This window comes from Symphalangus syndactylus, chromosome 2, assembly GCF_028878055.3.
Source record: "Symphalangus syndactylus isolate Jambi chromosome 2, NHGRI_mSymSyn1-v2.1_pri, whole genome shotgun sequence".
NCBI classification, from domain to species: Eukaryota; Metazoa; Chordata; class Mammalia; order Primates; family Hylobatidae; genus Symphalangus; species Symphalangus syndactylus.
Window position 1 is genome coordinate 140,614,826 of NC_072424.2, and position 20,105 is coordinate 140,634,930.

Genomic DNA, 20,105 nt, shown 5'->3' on the forward strand with positions numbered 1-20,105 from the left:
TCTCAACCAGAAGAAGAAGTGTAGCAGTCATTCTTTTTTTTTTTTGAGATGGAGTCTCACTCTGTCACCCAGGCTGGAATGCAGTGGCACGGTCTCGGCTCACTGCAACCTCCACCTCCCGGGTTCATTCCATTCTCCTGCCTCAGCCTCCCTTAGTAGCTGGAACTACAGGAGCCCGTCACCACGCCCAGCTAATTTTTTGTATTTTTAGTAGAGACGGGGTTTCACCGTGTTACCCAGGATGGTCTCGATCTGGTGACCTCGTGATCCACCCGCCTCGGCCTCCCAAAGTGCTGGGATTACAGGCGTGAGCCACCGCGCCCGGCCCTAGTCATTCTTACAAGTGGTGGTGCATGATGCAGCATTGTCTTGGTTTTTACTCTGAAAATGGTCTAACTCCTTCCTTTGGTCACCCTTTCAGATTTCACCCCAATCTTTGCAGATGAACTGAGACAGCAATTTAGGTACAGAGGAGCAAGGTGGTCCAAAGACACGAACCTGCCCCGTCTCTGACAGTGCCATGGTGCTGATGGGTTTACTCTCAGTTGCTGTGAGACGTGCTCATACGTGTGTAAGCAAGTGCAGGCCCAACCTGGGCAACAAGACTATAAAGGAGTATGTTGGATGACATGACGCTTCAGCTTTCATTCTCTATGTCTGGAATATGGGGAGTGTCAAATAGATCATGCTAGGGACTGCATCACGGAGACCATTTTGGTAACTGAATACTTCCATTTACTCAAACAAATAGCATTAATTATGTATCTACATTTAAAACAAAGTATGTCATGGAGAGAGTGGCCACTTTCACCAAATAAATTGTATTCTACAGCCATGAAAGAATATATTTTGATCTATTGAAACATTGAAAAAGAGTCAGCCACTTGTAATGGCAAAACGTTGATGGAAAATCTGAGTTTTGCATAAAGATAGTTACATGACATGCTATGGTATTTATATATTTTACATATTCTATATGTGTTGAGAGAAAAATCAATATTTTTTGTATGACATTTACTTCAAGTAGGAGAAACTTGAAAACAATGAATTAAAGAAAAAAATGTAATCTTATTATAGGCTTACCTCATGTCCATAATAGCTGATCTAAATTGATCATACTTTAATTGCCTAGGAATATGATAAATCAGGCTGTGTCATATTTACTTATATAGCAATTGAGCTCTGTTATGGAAGGAGAAACATTTCTACAATTTTGACATCTAAATTTGGTTTGAAAATATATTTTGAATTCATTCTACTCTATAAAATAGAAAATTATATGGTTGGCACTCCTGAACTAGCAAAATTTATATCCATCATAATCTAATTCAACTAATGCTATAACGGACCCAAAACATCAAATATTAATTAAATATTTTAACTTCAGAAAAAATAATAAAATTCTATGAGACACTATAGTAGACAAATTCATAAAGACGAAAAGTAGATTATCAGGGACTAGAGCAGGGGCATAGGGAGTCTTTGCTTAATGGCTACAGAGTTGTGGGTGATGAAAAATTTTTGGAAAAAGATAATGGTGAGACTTGTACAACATAGTAAATGTAATTAATGCCACTAAATTGTATACTTAAAAAAGGTGAAAAGGCATGGTGGCTCATGCCTGTTAATCCCAACAGTTTGGAAGGCCAAGGAGGGCAGATCACTTGAACCCAGAAGTTTGAGACTAGCTTGGGCAACATAGTGAGACCCCGTCTCTACAAATATAAAAAAATTAGCCAGGCGTGGTGGTGCGTGCCTGTAGTTCTAGCTACTCAGGAGGCTGAGGTGACAGGATCACTTAAGCCCAGGTGGATGAGGCTACAGTGAGCTGTGATCACTCCACTGCACTCCAGCCGGGGTGACAGAGTAAAACCCTGTCTCAGAAAAAAAAAATAGGGGGGGAGTAAATGCCATATTTTATGTTGCATATATTTTACCCACTAAATAAAATAAGGTATTAAAATACATAAGAATGATAAAAAAAACTAACATGCCTGCTCTCAGCCCTATAATGCTATATTTTCCTTTAGAAATTCTAGCCTCTGTCACCTGACCAAAAAAGGAGCGATAAATATTAGAAAGCAAACACAAATTTAACAATATTTTTGGTAATATCATTACATATAAAATCCAACTTAATTCACTCAAAAACAATTAGATCCAGTAAGGGAATTAAATAAGTTAGCCCATTAACAAAGTAAGTATACAAAAGTCATATACTTTTATGTGTATATTATCAATAACCTTTAGAAAGAATATTGGGATTAAATAATTTTACACAAATAACAACAAAATATAGAATTTCCTTGAGTATATCTAACAAAGTTATGTGGGATCTATGTGAAAAAAATACTATAAAACTTTTCCAAGGAACTTAAAGACAAGAAAATTGAAGAGCTATCATGTTCCTAATGGAAAGATTCAGTAGTAAAGATGGAAATTGTCTGCCAAATTATTCTCTAATTCTACCAAAGGGCCAAGCACATTTTCTTTTTTTTTTTTTTTTTGAGACGGAGTCTTGCTCTGTCGCCCAGGCTGGAGTGCAGTGGCACGATCTCGGCTCACTGCAAGCTCCGCCTCCCAGGTTCATGCCATTCTCCTGCCTCAGCCTCCCGCGTATCTGGGACTACAGGCGCCCGCCACCACACCCGACTAATTTTTTGTATTTTTAGTAGAGATGGGGTTTCACCATGTTAGCCAGGATGGTCTCGATCTCCTGACCTTGTGATCCACCCGCCTCAGCCTCCCAAAGTGCTGGGATTACAGGCTTGAGCCTCCGCGCCCAGCCGCATCACATTTTCAATTTCAACTAATCATCTTAAAGGTTTTCTCAAAAAATAAAGGGTTAAAAATAATCGAGAGAATATTGAGAAAGAACAATGAGAAGCTTCCAGTCTTCCTGCTTTTGCTTTAAGTTGTCCTGCCTTTCCAGACCAAACCAATGTACATCTTACATATATTGACTGATGTCTCATGTCTCCCTAAAATGTGTAAAACCAAGCAGTGTCCCGACCACCTTGGGCACATGTCATCAGGACATGCTGAGGCTGTGTCACAGGTGCGTCCTCAACCTTGGCAAAATAAACTTCCTAAATTAACTGAGACCTGTCTCAGATTTTCTGGGTTTCACAAGTTGAACATTCTAGAATAGTAAATGTTCATTTTTATGTATTATCTGTTAAAACACAAAGTTACAATCATGAAGAATAATATGTAATAACAAAAGAAAAATATGCACTGTATACTGATAATATTTTAGAAAGCAGTTTTTAAAAGCGCTTATCTTTTAGTGGAACGTATGTCTATGGAAAAGGTAGTCCCTCCTGTTAGCGTCTCAGTACACAAGTTTCTAGTATTTATTCAGTTTACTTTCTATTTTATAAAATGAGGTCAAAGTGCAAATATGCTTTATAGTTTACTTCTTGAGTCACTTGTGTCTTAGACATTTTCCTATTTTAAACTATTTTTTCTATTAGATGACTAATAATTTTATAGTTTTTCATTGTGTGGATAAACTATAGTTTACTTAAACAATTCGCTGTTCTTGGAACATTTAGATTGTTTCTAATTATCAATAATACTGGGCTTAGCATTCTTTCCTACAATGCTTTGTGCACATTTGCCTAAATCTTTGGACTAACTACCCAGAAGTGAAACTGCTGGGTTAGCTGTTGTATGTATTTTTATGGCTTTTAGGTTTATTGTCAAACTGCTCTGTAGAAAGGTTGGCATAGTTTATAACATGGTGTCTATGAGGGCGTCTCCTCTTTTCTCTTTTCTCAAACCTGTTTCCACACTGACAGTGTTAAATTTTCAACAACTTTGTGTTAACATAATAAAAATTACCAATGAAGTTTGTGAAAGGAAAATATCTTGGGCCCCCAAAATCGCTCAGGAAGAGTCAAGCTGGAAACTGCTTAGAGCAAACCTGCCTCCCGTTCTATCAAAGTCATTCCTCTGCTCACTGAGATAGATGCAGATCTGATTTGCCTCCTTTGGAAAGGCTCATCTGAAACTCAAAAGAATGTAACTGTTTGTGTATCACCTCTCTGTGACCTGGAAGCTCGCTCCCCGCTTCCAGTCTTCCTGCTTTTGCTTTAAGTTGTCCTGCCTTTCCAGACCAAACCAATGTATATCTTACATATATTGACTGATGTCTCATGTCTCCCTAAAATGTATAAAACCAAGCTGTGTCCCTACCACCTTGGGCACATGTCATCAGGACATCCTGAGTCTGTGTCACGGGTGCGTCCTCAACCTTGGCAAAATAAACTTCCTAAATTAACTGAGACCTGTCTCAGATTTTCTGGGTTTCACAAGTTGAACATTCTAGAATAGTAAATGTTCATTTTTATGTATTTTGTGCATTGTCTGTTTATGTGCCTTGTCCATTTTTTAATTGGAAGATTCAATCCTCTATTGGGTTGTGATAGCTATTTGTATATTAAGGCTATTAACATTTAAAGCATATGTCAGAATTTTGTTTGCTTTCGCCTTCTGTTTGATGTTTCTTGTTTTAAAAGAAGAAGCAGAAATGTTTCCTTTTTTCCTGATACCACAGTAGTGAATGACATCTAATAATAGAAAAAGTCCTTACTTCCCAAAAAAATCATAAAATAGTGGATTTTATGCCTGAGAAAATTATACATGTAGCATATAACCATTCAAGATAAATAACTTTTACCACCCTTGACTTAAAATTATTTTTTCCTTATTCTTCAGCAATTCTCTATATCTGAAGCCTCTATCTTGTTTATTATACTTAAAGCCAGTAAGCAGTACAATAGAAATCCAATTTTCTGAATAGAAAAGTTCCATTTGTTGATCTATAATGTCAGTAGACTCCTCATGTTAGAACCTTTTCAAAACCTTAAATCTTGAGTTCGAAGTCCTCACTTATGTCTTGACAATAGCTTTCAGGCCCATCAACAAAAGAATAAACACATTTCTTCTCTTTCAAGCTACAAAATCATATTCTCTTTATACCTGTTAGCATACTTTTTCAAAGGAAATGAACTTTGTTTCAAAAAAATATTTTTGCTTTAATTCCACTGTGACAGTAAGAACAAAAAGACTTCTGACCTCATGGTGTATCTTAATTCTCTGAGAATGAAGAAGAGAAATAGAGGAACTGAAGAGAAAATGGGCAGTGTAAGAAATCCCTGTTAGATGAAGTTAAGAGGCTTTTAAATAGTGCATATCCTGGCTTTGTTTCACAGCTACTGCAGAAGTTTTAGAGCCATTACCTGTCCATTTAGGGGACTTAGAGCTCCATTTTAGATGCCATTACACGTAACAGTTCAGGCATTTTACTTCTTGGTCATTGTCAATCCAATAACGTTTATCACAACCATGTTAATTCAGTCAAGGTTTCCTAATAGCTAATATCTAATCTATGTCCTAATACTTAATATCATTATCCATTGTAAGACAGATTATTAATGCGTGCCCAAATGATCAATTAGGTATAGACATAGACATAAACCTAATAAAAATTTAATGTTAGTGTTACATATGTATATATGAGATATATGAGTATGTAGTATGTATATATATATATATATATATATATATAAATTTACTCCTTGATACCAGTATATTCTACAGGGCAAAATTCTTCTCTCACATTGGCAGTAGATCAGCATACCCAGGCTGTTTTATTGCAACCTTTGGCGGGCACACACTAAAAGAACAACACTGGGATAAGCCAGCATCCAGTGACCACAACGGTCACCAAAACCTTTTCTGCAATTACCACATTCAGGTAGTAATCGCTTTGTTACCTTCCATAGGCTCTCCTACTTATGACTTCATAGTGTCAACAGAACAGCTTTTTTGAAAACACAAAAACAAAACCTACGAAATGGAGTGAGGACTGTATGTGCTCAGTCGTACATTTCTTTTAATATATACAGAAATGCAAACAACACACCCATGTGGTTCTGTTCTGTGTCTAATCCTTCCTCACTAAGCAGTTTATAAGACATTTAGCTAGCTGTGGCTCTGAGTCCTTTTTAAGGAGTGGGATGGGAGGGAGAGATGAATAAAGAGAAAAGAAAGAAACCCAGGATCTCAAACATCTGATTCTGTTTGGTTGATAAGGCAAGGTGGACCCAGGGATTCTTGAGCTTGGGAAAAATCACTACAGCCTCACCCTCCTTTTGTACGCACCTCCATACTCCTCCCAGCACTTCCAAACGATCCCAAGAAAGACATACTCTCAGTGACACATCCAGTCAGGGTATCTTTCTACTATCTCAGGTCTTGAATCCCCCAGGGGAATCTCATGCATGCAAGCTGGAGCACCCCCTGCAGTGAAAGAACTCCTTGCTGGGAAGCTAGTCCCTAGTGCGCTGCTTCCTCTCCTGGAAACTCTTCCTGTAAATGACATCTACTCAGCCCTGGGGTTTGTTCCTGCATCTAGGAGCCTTCCCTTAACCATAGACTAGGCGCAGGACTTGATTGTCTGCTTAAACGCCCTGTCCTTCTTATGTGTAATTGTCACATTTGTCATACTTGTTTAATATCTTCTTCCATACTATTTTACAAACCCCAAGAGGTTGGTACCATACTTCCCTGATTCATTTCCATCTTTCCAATTCCTAAAACAGTGATGGGCATGTAATACATGCACTCTCAATAGACATTTGGTGAGGGAAGCCTAAGTAAGTTAATACAGGTCAAGTGCTCGGTTTAATTCCTGGCACATGGCGGTGCTCACCACATGTTAGCTACAGGTGCTGTGAATCACACACAGATCTGTGCAGTTCTGAAGCCTAAACCCGTTGAGCAGAGTTGGTAGACTTTTTGAAAGAATGTCACTGCCCCTAGTCCTCAGAACATTTCTGGCCTCCCAGTTCTCCTGGTAACCTGAGCTTGTCAGTACATAAGGCTCACTAACCCCTGACATTCTAAAAAGGCAAAACAGCTTTTAGATCGGATAAGACCAGACAGAGAGTCTCTACTGCTGGCTGTGCAACACGCTGCGTGCCTTCTTCCTCCTCACCTTCTCATGGTGATCTGAAACCTTGTTCTTGAATATCTCATGACTCCAGCTCTTAAGCTAAATGATAGCATTCTAATTTTAGTTGTTTTTCAGCAGATATATTTTGTCCTGCAGTGTGTCTAACTGCTGCTGTAATGAGCCATCGTGCTGCTGAGTTCTATGGTTATATTTAGGTTGGTTCCCTGAGTGAAGGCTGAGCCATCTCTTTTCATTACATTTGTATTTACTTTCAAACTAAATAAGAACAGAGTCTGGACTGGACCAGAAGTTGTAGGGGGCTCTGAAGTGTTCTCATGCAACAAACCCTAGTTCGTTGCTAGGGGGGATGAATCTGACCACATTTTTTTAAAAAACTTCCTAGTGATTCCAGAGGAAATGGCTGTGAAACCGCTAAATGATACCTTATATTCTAGGACTTTTAACAGAGGATTTGGTTTAGTTCAAACTAGCCAGGCATAAAGGAAGCACTTAGGATAAGTTTGAACTAAACCAAATCTTCAGTTATAAGTCTTGGAAAATAAGGTATCATTTAGCGGTTTTGCAGCTATTTCCTCTGGAATCACTAGAAAATTTTAAAAAATAAAGTGGGGTATGAGTCATCCCTTTCAGCAACAAACTAAGGGCTGTGGTATAAAAACACTTCAGAGCACCCCACAACTTCTGCAGCCAATGGAAGCGGGTAGGGGGCTCTGAGCAATTTTAGCAGGTGGTGAGATGATCAGATATGCTTGAGGGAGGTTAACCCAGCAGTACCTTGAAAGACAGGTTGGGGAAGTGGAGAAAGACAGAAAGAAAAGAGATCCGTACAAGAGCAGGCCAGTGCTCCAGTGAACGCGTCCCAAGGATCAGAACCAGAGGAGTGGCAATAAGAATGGAGACCTAGAGGAGAGAAGGCGAGGATGCAGAGTGAGACCAAAGAGAGAAGATGAGGATAGAGACTGAGACCAGAGAAGAGGAGGTGAGGCTGGATCAGGACGAGGAGAGAGGAGGTGAGGCTAGAGACCAGGACCAGAGGAGAGGAGGTGAGGATGGAAACAGGGACCAGAAGAGAGATGGTGAAAATGGAGACTGGGACTGGAGGAGAGAAGATGAAAACAAAGACCAGGATGAAAAGAGAGAAGGTGAAGATGGAAGCCAGGACCAGAGGAGAGGAGGTGAGGATGGAGACCAGGACCAGGGGAGAGGAGGTGAGGATGGAGACCAGGACCATGGGAGAAGAGGTGAGGATGGAAACTGGGACTGGAGCAGAGAGGGTGAGGATAGAGACTGACACTGGAGGAGAGGAGGTGAGGATGGAGAGTGAGGCCAGAGGAGAGGAGGTGAAGATGGAGAGTGAGGCCAGAGGAGAGGCAGTGAGGATGGAGACCAGGACCAGAGGAGTGTTGGTGAGGATGGAGAGGGAGACACAAATTCAAGAGATACTGCAAAAGGAAAACCAGATGATCTGGTAACATGAGGAATGCGAAGGAGGAGAAACAGGCTTTGACCTGTAGTGACTGGGAACAAGGTTTATCTTTACTAAATATGAGGAACATAGGGAAGAAAAGAAAGTTCAGGGAGGAAATTTAGTCTTTGGAACAAACTAAATTTGAGGTTCTGGCAAGATCCAGGCTGATGGAAATGTGAGCTGGAGTTCAAGAACAATGTCAGGACTGCCTCAGAGATGTATTGACCAAAGCATCATTTCTTTTTATAGCCTGGGTCCTTTTGTCCCTTCACAGTGGCATCTGCTTTAAGGTCATAGTCAATCTTTTTCATTAGAAGGTAGAACGTCTTACAAATAATAGCCTTTGACTTCTTCTTGGAGTCATCTGAGGCATCACATTTTATTAATCACACTTTTGACCTTCTATAATAGATGTTTTATCTGGCTCTTCTACTTAAACCATGGTACATTTAGCTATCTTAGAAAGTGCATAACAGGCTCCCATGATTGAAGAAACTGGGGCCAAGAAAGTGCCAGTAAGTTGGCCAAGCTCACATAGCCAGTTATCAGCATCCTGATTCCTGACCCCCTGCACTTCCCACTGGCACAAATGGTGCCTTTCAGACCCTACCTGGTGGCATCTCTTGCTCTGTCTCTGCAGTACAGCTTGTTACTTTGCACTCAGAACTCTTTCTTTAGAACTATCATATTCCTGTGGTCTCCTATAGCTTATGTGTTGATTCCTCCTAACTGAACTTTAAAAAATTTTGCTTTTCTTTCCTACTTTCTTGAGGGCCTAAACGTAGTCACTTTATGTTCACTTCTACCAAGAATATTCTCGGTGTTTGTAATGAGCCTATAGTTTTGAACACCACGCCCCACCCTCCTTCCCAAATAAATGTTTGTTCCATGTTAATGGTTTTAAGAATGGTATGGATTGTTGCATGAAAGAGATTGTTGCATGAAAATGTATCTGTTGTCAACCCGCATGGGTTCCTTTAACTCCAGCGACACTGAGTGATCTTTTGTCTTTCATACTGCTTATCCAACTCAGAGCCCCCGCCTCTTCTACGAGGGGAAAATGAGCTGCATTCCTAGGGCTGGTGAGAAATCAGTGCCAATGGGGAGAATAAACAGTAATCAGACAAGATTCCATTTAAAACGTTAGGGTTGCAATGTGTCATCCAAAGCTGTAAAAATAAAGGCCCATGGGTCCCCAGTAGAGTGCAGTTTAATTAAATGCAACCACAAGACAACTTTACCTTAACCTTGTAGAATGGATGCTTTCTATTAAAATATTTTCTGCTTGGTCCTTCTTTTACCGTATAGATGCCTTGAACCTCCGAAACCGACAGGTCATCTGTGTCACTCTCAAGGTCCTCCAGCATCTGGTTGTGTCAGCTGAGATGGTGGGCAATGCCCTGGTGCCTTATTACCGTCAAATCCTCCCTGTCCTGAACATCTTTAAGAATATGAATGGTGAGTGAGCCCACGAGTCAAAATGTCTTTTAAGCCAAAGAAAAAGGGAGTGGTTTGAAGTAGAGTTAATTAGCAACACGTTTAGGATTTATTATTGCATATAAACCACAATCCATTTGGAGATCTAAACAGCATATTCGCACCCCTTCTCCAGCTACTCCCTAGGGAAACAGTAAAATTAACAATTTCATTTACTACTCCTCACGTACAGCTTACTTACTCAGTACAGAAGCGCTGAAGCAGTTCTATAAGCTTCCAATAATTAAATTGTGAAGTTTTTTAATGGTCTTTTGAATACATTAGTAGGTTTTGAGTTTGTTCTTTTTCTTGATAGTGATTCTAACTTTAGATACTTCCTGTTACAATTTCAGTCAGCTTTTTTCCATTGGTTTAAGATGAATTTTTAAGCACTATTATTAAAATCTGGTAAATGGTTTTGATGATTCATTTATTTTTTGTAGTATTATTCTATAAGCTTTGGAAAACACAGATGAATTCAGATGGCTCTATTTTACCCTAACAAAGATATTAGCAAGTTTTTGGTGACCCTTGGCAGGCAGCGGATGTACATCTATTCATTAAGAGTGTGATTTTCTTGAAATGATGAGTCTAATTTTCTTTTTTGTTGTTAATTTTGAAGTTCCATACTTCTCACATGCATGGTATAAGTCAACATTGAAGTTATTTCCTGACAGTGGTATCAATAAGTTAGTAATTTATTGGAGCACTGAATGAAACTTTTGCAACACGGTCTACTCATTGTACATTCAAGAAAAAAATCAAAAAAGAAGCTGAGTTTACGGCAGCTCCTGCCACAAACAGACTTTTGTTTGGAATCACTATTTTTTACATTATTACTCAATTGCTATTATGTCTGCTCCAGGCATAGACTATTCAGGAAATCATGGAATTCTCCAGAAGCTTTTAGCTCTCTTTCAATAGTAGAACCGGCTTATATGTTAAATACTATACATATTTAGAAAAATGACTTCAAACTGGAGTTATAGGAGCTTACAAATGCCTGTAAGGGAGTGCTTGCAATGGTATTCTGTTCAAATTATTTGAAGAGCTGTGGGTAAGGTGGACATTCAGGCAAGATGGTTAGTCTTTAAGCAAAGTAATAACTGGGTTTTAATAATTGAGTCTCTTATTGTCAAAACTTAATGTTTTAGTAACAACGTTCCTGCATTTGGAAAATACTTATTTAAGTAGTCTTCATTCATAGTTCATATTTTTACCATATAGTAGCAGCAAATATCCATGAAGTTATGGGAGACTCCAGATGTGCACCTTGTTCAACTAAGGTCCATAAAAGAAACTCTAACTGCACACCTTATATTTAGATTCTAGTAACTTGAGGGAGATAGAGATAAAGATGTTCTGATAGAGATGAGAGCATTATTAAAGAGATGGAAGCATCAGGGAACAGCCACCCTCAAATGTCTTAGTTAACATTTTTGAAGTGTGCAATTCACTAATATTTCCTCAGTAATCCTCGTGCAAACCTATGATGCATGTACTAGTACTATTTCCATTTAATTGTTGTAAAAGTTGCCTCTTGTAGCTTTTCTCCCATGTGAACATTTGTTTCTGTACTTGATGATCATGGAAGATGAGCCTGCACACATTTTTCCTTTCTTGCCTGAGTATCTAGGAATAGGTAGCTACTGCAACACTTCGTGCTTTTGTTGGTCACACAATAAAAGCTAGAACTTACATCTAAGCATCATTCTGTATCCCTGTATAAAAGTAGAAAATCAGTAATGTTCAAAGGACAATTAGAATCTTTTTTTATCCTCAAGGAAATCTATAAAGATGGATAAATATTGCTGCCACAAAGACAGATAAATCTTGTTGGGAGCTCTAGACTATTAAACAAAACAATTGGTTTCTACTGCTTTCTCATTATAGTTTTTCTTTAAATCTTTAACTCACAGGTGTTCATATACTTAACAAACAAAATTATTGACTTTAAGAATAAATCCCTAGTAAGATTTTATCAATGTGGGACATTTAAAGTTCATACGAGAGTCCTTAATTGGTTCCAAACTCAGCTAATTCTTTTGGAGTCTTTCTAAATGCATGCATCAGGAATTCTACATTGAAATTATTTTTCTGCTTAACATTTTTCTGACACTTGAAAGGAAAAATATTATCTTCTGCTTCATTTTCTACTTATCTTAGAAACCTGTCACAACAATGCCAGCCTGCAGTTTGCTGTATTTTCAGAGGGTCCTATTACAAATTTGGAGCATTCTAGCTATAAAAACTTAAAACTGTTCCTTATAGTAGCTATGTTACCCTAGATCCAATTCTATCAGAAAAAAAAAAGCTTATCACAGGATTTTCAATTACATTAGAATTTTCACTAGAAAAATGATTTAGCTTTAATAACATTTTAATAAAGCCTGCTTTATCATATACATCACAAAATTATATATACTTATTTTATTTAAGCAGATGTCCTTAGTAACAGATATAATTATTTACAATTAAAATTACATTAGAAATTGACAGTATGTAGCAGTAGAAAAAACTCTTCCTAAATTTCAATGTGTTTGAGAACAATTGCACATTTCTGTATTCCTCTTTTTTTTGTATTTCTCTTTTATGTAAATCAATGTCTCGTTAAACTCAGATTCAAAAATATTTCTTTCAAGTCCCACTACAAAATTCTTTTTAGAATGAGACCAGATACAAGTGACAAAAAAGAATGAGAGAAAATATTCTTTCAAATAAAATGACCTGTCTGTCAGCATCCCCTCGAAGCGCAAACACTAGATCAGTTCTACTGCCTGAAGTTTTGACAATGTCTCCTGTTTTAATGTCACATGAACTTCCTCTGAAATAAGCAATGGGGGTTGCAGAGCCAGGGACCTGGACATTAGGACAGTGGCCCATGTGAGGAGCCCAGGCTTCCAGTCTTTTCAAGGACCAGTTGGAAATCAAGTAGGCCAGGGAGGAACAGTCCATGCTCACAGCACCAATTCAGGCCCCATCTACATGATCAGAACAACGAAAACTTAGAGCCAGCCCCATTAGATCATTCTTCTTCTAGCAGAGAAAGTGGCTGTATCCTCTTGTGTGTTCATAATATTTTTCACAGAGTTTAATTAGGCTATAGTTAAAACAAGAACAGATAAATCTGAGATGTGAATGGTAGTGTAGACTACACAGTAACATTTTGGAGCCAGAAAAGCTGTGACCTCAGGCAAATCCCTTAAAGACTCTAATCATCAATTTTTCTGTCTACACAAAATATGCATCATAACAACTTTTCATTAGGGTGGGCATAATTAGAGACAAGGTGTTCAGGGCACCTTTACACGGAGCCTGTCCATGACCACGTATTAATGAGAGAGCCATTATGATTACACAACATTATATACGTATACAATATTATACACATACAATAGTGTATATTATAGAAGAATATAATGCTCTATGAATTATCATGTAACAACATAACCAGGCAACTGAAAGTGTTGTGTGTGACCCGTAGCGCTCTCTCGTTGGGTGACCTGTCGCTTGGCCCTCTGTGAGCCTGTGAGTGGCATGTGGCCTCCTGGTCTCACCAGCTGCGTCAGTGCCTTTGCTTCAAATGGTTCATTTTGCCTGTAATTGCCAAATGCAGGGCGAGTGGCCAAATAAGTCAAAAAGACTCAGATTCATTCACTGGTAACAGGTTTTCAAATCCATCCTTTCCTGGCATAATCTTTCAGCTTGAATATGTGACTGGTGTTTAGGGAGCATTGTATTTAGAAAAGACAAACCTCTTTCCATCACAGACAAGGAAAGCCTGGGCCGGGGTCCTTTCGGAACAACCAAACTGCTATCTAAGCTTTTGAGCTTATTTCCTTGCATTCTAAACAGTGAATTTTGGACATAAAACATGCTGTCTTTCCAGTGACTGCTTTGAGGGGAAAGAGAAAGGGGAGTTTCTACAAAATATTCCTTGAATGCATTTGTCATACAGCCAATAGCAATTTATTCTTTCCTATGCTCTTTCACAAATGTTATTAAAGATTATAGAAAATTAAAACAATAGGAATCTTCAATTTATAGGTTTCAGAGATGAAACTACCAAATTAATGATGCAGAGTATTACATTTGAGGAGCATGAGCCAATAAATGGCATTAAAGCATTTACAGCTGGAATATGGGCTCCGCCAGCAGATTAGGGCTCTCTGACAGGCCTGTTTACCATATTTTGGTTCATTTCCAACAGTACCAGTAGTTCTGAAACAATCCCTACCTAAAAGATTTCAGACTCCAGATATCAGAGACTCTGACAATGTTGTAAATTTATGTCATGAAATATGCAAAAGTAAACATAATAATGAAATATCATGTCCCCATGTTTGTAGAAATCAAATTGCTTGGCTTTATCTAAGATAAATCTAAGATGTATACCATTATAGACTAATAAAAAGTTCACTAAAGAGACTTAAAATTTTAATTAAAACGTATAGGGAATGAGGATGCCTGAAGTTTGCAAAATTTTAGGATGTTTGTACCAGGTCTTTGACCTGTAATTTAAATGGCTTCTAAAAAAATAGAAGTAATTATTTTATGTTGATCATCTTTTAAAACAACTTCTAAGGAGAACCTAGGCCTTGTAAGTCAACCTGATTCAAACCCTCTTTGATATTCGTGTGAGTTCTCTGGGAGTTGATGAGCTTCTGGGAACGGATTGTTTACCAAACAACAACAGCAGCAATAAAACTTTCAGTTTTTCTGTCCCAAAGTTGATGTATATAAAGGTTATTTCTCCTCACAGAGATTTACATTTAATTTTGGAATTCAGGTTCATTCCCCATGGAATTCTGAACAATTTTGCGTTCATGATTTACATTTTAGAAATTTACTTTGCAGTCCCTTTGAAATGGTTAAATGTGTTCAGTTTGAAGCATGAGATCATCCTAAATTCGTTGAGGAAATTATTAGAACTACTGCCCCCCACATTTCTGAAAGTTAGATTTGGAATTGTCATGCATATATCTAGTCTCTCTGAGCACTTCCTCCATGCACACTTAACTCACTTGTCTTCAGAGAATCCTGGGATTATAAAGTTGGAAGATCCATGTAGGGGTCCTTTGGTCTAAGAGTATCTCCAATTTACCAAACTAATCAATCATTACTTCCACAAAGGCAAAACGTTTGTGTTGGTCTTTCCTTTTCTTATGTAGAGCTTGGCACACCTAGTAGAATCAGGTGCCTAATATGTGCCTGTGTGAAATTAGTTCACTAACTCAGCCTACACAACCAGTACTTATTTATTCCGTCTTGTCCAAGCAGCCTCACTACTTCGTGGGGTAGCCTGTTCTACTTCCAAAGAGAAAGGCAGCTCCTGTTTTGAAAGGAAATTTGCACCTAACATTTCCATCTGGTTCACCTCTCTCATCTAAACTACACAGCACAATAGTTAATCCTTTTCCACATATAGCAAGCCCTCGGGAAATTATAGAAAACTTTCCTTCCCCCTCGGTATTCACTTCTCCAAGTGCAATATCCCTACTTCTTCCAAGCATTCTCTATAAGCAGAGCTCCCAAAGCCTGGAAAATCTTTGAGGATGGGGACGGAGGACTCATTTCTACAGAAACAGATGGTTGTGCAGTGATCTAAGTGAGAGGGCAGCCCAGGACAGCAGATGGTCCTGGGAAGGGCTCAGGCCTCCCTCCCTCACCTGATGCCCCCACACGTGGTCAGCCCATAAAGACCTCTTTACCATGGTGAAACCTACACATGCTTGTGAGGTTAAATGTCTTTCCTGTTCACTGAGACTGCTACATTTGAGCCTATTTTCAACCCAAATCCACTTGTAAAAGGCATCAGGGGAGTGGGGTCAGTCACAAACTGTAAATTACATCCCTATGTGCTCTTCTCTGTAGACCTCCCTTGTTGTGCCTGCCTGGAGGGAAGGACTATTCTGAGTTGTCTGTAACCTGGTAGGGTGATGACTAAAGAAATCAGAATCCAGTTCTGAAGGCTGTATCTTAGCTTCCTGGAGCCATGTAGCAAAGTACCATACACAGAATGGGTTAAACAACAGAAATGTATCGTCTCCCAGTTGGAGTTAAAGATCAAGCTGTGGACAGGGCCGGCTCTCACTGCGGGCTCCGGGGAAGCCTCCTTCCCGCTGCTTCTGGCTTCCAGAGGTGCCAGCCGTCCTTGAGCTCCTTGGCTTGTTGATGACGCATCACTCCAGTCCCGCCCCATCTTCATGTGGCCTTTCTTCCTGTGCATCTGTCTCTGTGTCTCTTCTCTTCCTATGAGAATACCAGCCCTCATGAGGATTGGATTAAGGGCCCACCCTACTCCAATACTGCAATATGACTTTATATTAACTACTTACATTGGCAATGACCCTATTTCCAAGTAACGCCACATCCTGAATTTCTAGAAAAGACAGGAATTTGGGGGAGACACTATTCAATCCAGTCCAGATGATATACCTCTTTCCTACAGCCTGTGGAGAGAAAATCTCATCTTTGATAAAGGTAGAGGTTTCGTGTTTGTTTCACTCCTTCACATTGCTGTAACTACTGATACTGAGCCTGCTCTGCAAGGACTAATGAAAATTCCCTCTTTCAACAACAAAAATGTCATGCCTTTTCCTTTCAGCAGGAAGGGTTTGTTTAGTTAAGAAAGAAACTGGGCCTGGATAAGTTTTGAGTAGGGGAGATGCAGGGAATTGATGTTTTTCTTCTTCAGTAAAGCTGCAAACTAACCAGAGATGGAAGCTCACACTTCCAACAGCTCTGGATGCTGCTCTGGGGATCCCATAGCCGCACCCCAGGGTGCTGCTGCACCAGCCCAGTCTCCAGGGACCTGGCCACGGTGAGGCCAGTGTCACCTGGGACTGTCCCAGCCCAAACCAGCTGGGCAAGAGGCTCAGGCCACTCTGTGCCTAAAGGGGTTTGTACCAATAAATATGGGTCACCTGGTGGACAAGGCAGGGGAAGATGCTTTGGGCAGATGGAATAATTTGTGGAGAAACAAGAAATGGGACAAAGCATGCAGCTGCCGAGCACAGCACTGAGGAGCAAAGGCTCTGGCTGCAGTTTTTCTGGATTCAAACTCTGTTTGCCAGCTGTGGCTTTTGACAGGTTATGTAACAACTCTGTGCCTTAGTCTCCATAATTTAAAAATGAAGTTATTGGGAGGATTAAAGCAGCTCATTGACTTGCAGAGAACTATAAGAAGGTCATTTTTCAGGAGTATCTACTTGGAGAGAAGGAGGGGAATGAATTGTGGAATCGAGTGTAAGTGCTTTGAAACTAGCGTGTTAGGTAAATGTCTCCTACCTGCAGCACAGGATTTATGGAGAGAACCGAATATATGTGGCTTTATATCGTCCTTCCAAGAAAATTAAGTGAAATCTATTTAAGTTAATATCATAATTAACATCAAAGATGATTATATATTAAATAAATATTCAAGAATCAATACCTTTCCGATATGCCAGCAGTCAGAAATGCAATGCAAAGTTCATTTTCTAGATGCTAATAATTCCTAATTGCAAATATTCCAACCCAGACAAATTTTCACTGCTCAGCTCTCCCTTCCCCCGAAGATCGTTTAGTTCCTTCCTTGGCCCTCTCACATCATTGCAAAGAAGGGCTGAGTAGTGACCTATGCATAGGGCTGCATCAGCAGGTTCATTGGCCTGCCCCAGTGAACTAGTGAAATCCCAACCTCTTTCTACTGTGTTCTGTTTTCGATTGGCCCTTATATTTGTGGTTTCTCTGTATAAATCTCCAAGTTGTCATGGCCAAGTTTCTCCTGGACATCCCCATTTCACCAGCATCTGGCTTTACCACTGTCCCCACTTATGCAACTTTACCTGAAGGGATCAGACTGCCAGGAGGATACTGAGTTGCAGACAGGTTCATGGCCCAGGCACATCCCCATTGTTTCTGGACCAGTGGCAAATGTGGTGTATCTAAAACGTCTTGTGTAGGAGAATCCCATTCATTGGTTCTGAAACGGTGATGAAAGGTGTCGACAAAAAGAGTCCCACTCTGTAAAATATTTAAAGAGGCTTATTCTGAGCCAAATATGGGTGACCATGACCCAAGGCACAGTCTCAGGAGGTCCTGAGCACATGTGCCTAAGGTGGTTGAGTTACAGCTTGGTTTTTATGTATTATGGAGACATAAGACATCAATTGATATGTGTGGGGTATACATTTGTTTGGTCCAGAAGGGTCGTGGTTTACAGTTCATAGCGGGTTCAAAGACTTCCTGATTGGCAATTGGTTGAAAGAGTTAAGTTATTGTCTAAACACGTGGAATCAACAGAAAAGAGTGTCAGGGTCAAGATAAGCGTTTGTGGAAACCAGGTTTCTTATTATGTAGATGAAGTCTTATAGGTGGTACCCTTAGAGAAAATAAGTTGGCAGATGTTTCCTAATCAGACCCTTAAAAGATGCTAGATTCTCCGTAAATCTCTTCAGAACTGGGAGGGCATAGAATGGGGAAAGATCTTTTATGTTAATAGAGATTCTTTATAGATACAACTTTCTCCCCACTAAAATGACTTTTCAGGCCATTTCAAAATATGGCAAAGAAACATATTTTGGGGTGAAATATTTTGATTTTCTTCTTTGTCTGTCATGTGAGGTTACGCTAGAGTCAGGCTGGAAAGTAAGCCACGTTATATAGGGTTAAATGAAACCTCTCTGATGAGATTTTATGGTTTGTGGGGCATGACTCCCCAGGTCCCTTAGATAGGAATTTGGGCAAGATAAGTAAAAGGTCAGAGTTCAGTCCTCAAAGGGAACTGCAGTGTGGAAACAGCAGCTCAGGATGGAGCTGGAACTGGCCTCATGCCCCCTGCCTGTGTGTGGAACAGGCCATGTGATCTGAAGCCTGCTTCTCAGCCTATGAGACACCCTACTGGCAGTCCAGGGACTCTGGGAGTTATCTCTCCTCTTCCCTCCAGATCCACACTCAGACATCCCATCCTTTCAGTAACCTCCCCTGACTCCGCCCCCACTAGCAGAACAGAGGGCTCGCCCCTCCAATTATTCCCAATCTGCCTTGCTGGGTAGAGGTCCTATTTCTTGTATCCCTCCTCACCAGGCGGGAGAGCCCAGATGCCGGGTGACAGTTGGGACAACTGGCTTTTGGCTGGATCTGTTTTCAAAGCCATGTTTGAAATGTGTGCTTTTGTTACAGGAAAGTGGTCCTGATCCAGATCCAAAGAGAGCATTCTTGGATCTCACGCAAGACAGAATTCAGGGCAAGTCCATAGAGTAAAGTGAAAGCAAGTTTATTAAGAAAGTAAAGGAATAAAAGAATGGCTACTCCATAGACAGAGCAGCCCCGAGGGCTGCTGGTTGCCCATTTTTATGATTATTTCTTGATATGCTAAACAACGGGTGGATTATTCATATCTCCCCTTTTTAAGCCATATAGTGTAACTTCCTGACGTTGCCATGGCACCTGTAAACTGTCATGGCGCTGGTGGGAGTGTAGCAGTGAGGACAACCAGAGGCCACTGTCATCGCCATCTTGGTTTTGGTGGGTTTGGGCCGGCTTCTTTACTGCAACCTATTTCATCAGCAAGGTCTTTATGACCTGTGTCTTGTGCCGACCTCCTATCTCATCCTGTGACTTAGAATCCCTTCACTGGGGATGCAGCCCAGTGGGTCCCAGCCTCATTTTACCCAGCTTCTATTTAAGATGGATTTGCTCTGGTTTAAACACCTCTGACACCTTGTCATCCCTCCACCCCTCTGAGGTACCCCAACAGGGATCCACAGACGAAATGGCTGGGTTGCGACTGGTTTCCAGTACTTGGCCCGTGACATCCCTCCTGCTAGCTGGGAACTGGCACATTTCCCAATCAGAGATTGCCACCAATTCAGCTAAGGCCTTATAGATCTGCCTACAGAAATCTGTATAATATGCTTTAATGTATTTAAATGCTCAAGATGGGCCCCAAATGAGCAGGCATGCAGATATTTGCCCAAGAGAAAACAGCGTTCTTTTCTATTTATGCAACAGAAAGTTTTACTTAATCTGAGCAAGAAAGCAAATAGCAATTTCCAAAGATTTAATTTAAGGAGGCTTCTCTATTCAGTCAGCTCATAATTTGTAGTTTTTAAGTCCCCTAAAATACCACCTATTCTGGATTTGCTGATAACTAAGAGTTCATTCTGATTTTCCTTTATATGCAAATCTTCC

The 20,105-nt window shown here is 40.0% G+C and overlaps 1 protein-coding gene across 5 annotated transcripts in view; it reads left to right on the forward strand.

Annotated features, from left to right (window-relative positions):
* The window catches only part of PACRG (parkin coregulated), a 579,878-nt gene that overhangs the window by 345,058 nt on the left and 214,715 nt on the right, over positions 1-20,105 (forward strand). For all 5 annotated transcript variants that reach the window (XR_010117108.1, XM_063623395.1, XM_055269133.2 and 2 more), the window contains exon 4: positions 9,762-9,911. Coding sequence is in view for 4 of the 5 variants with exons in the window: in XM_063623395.1 (XP_063479465.1) it covers positions 9,762-9,911 (150 nt within the window). In the remaining variant the exon portion in view is untranslated. The remainder of the gene's footprint in view (positions 1-9,761; positions 9,912-20,105) is intronic.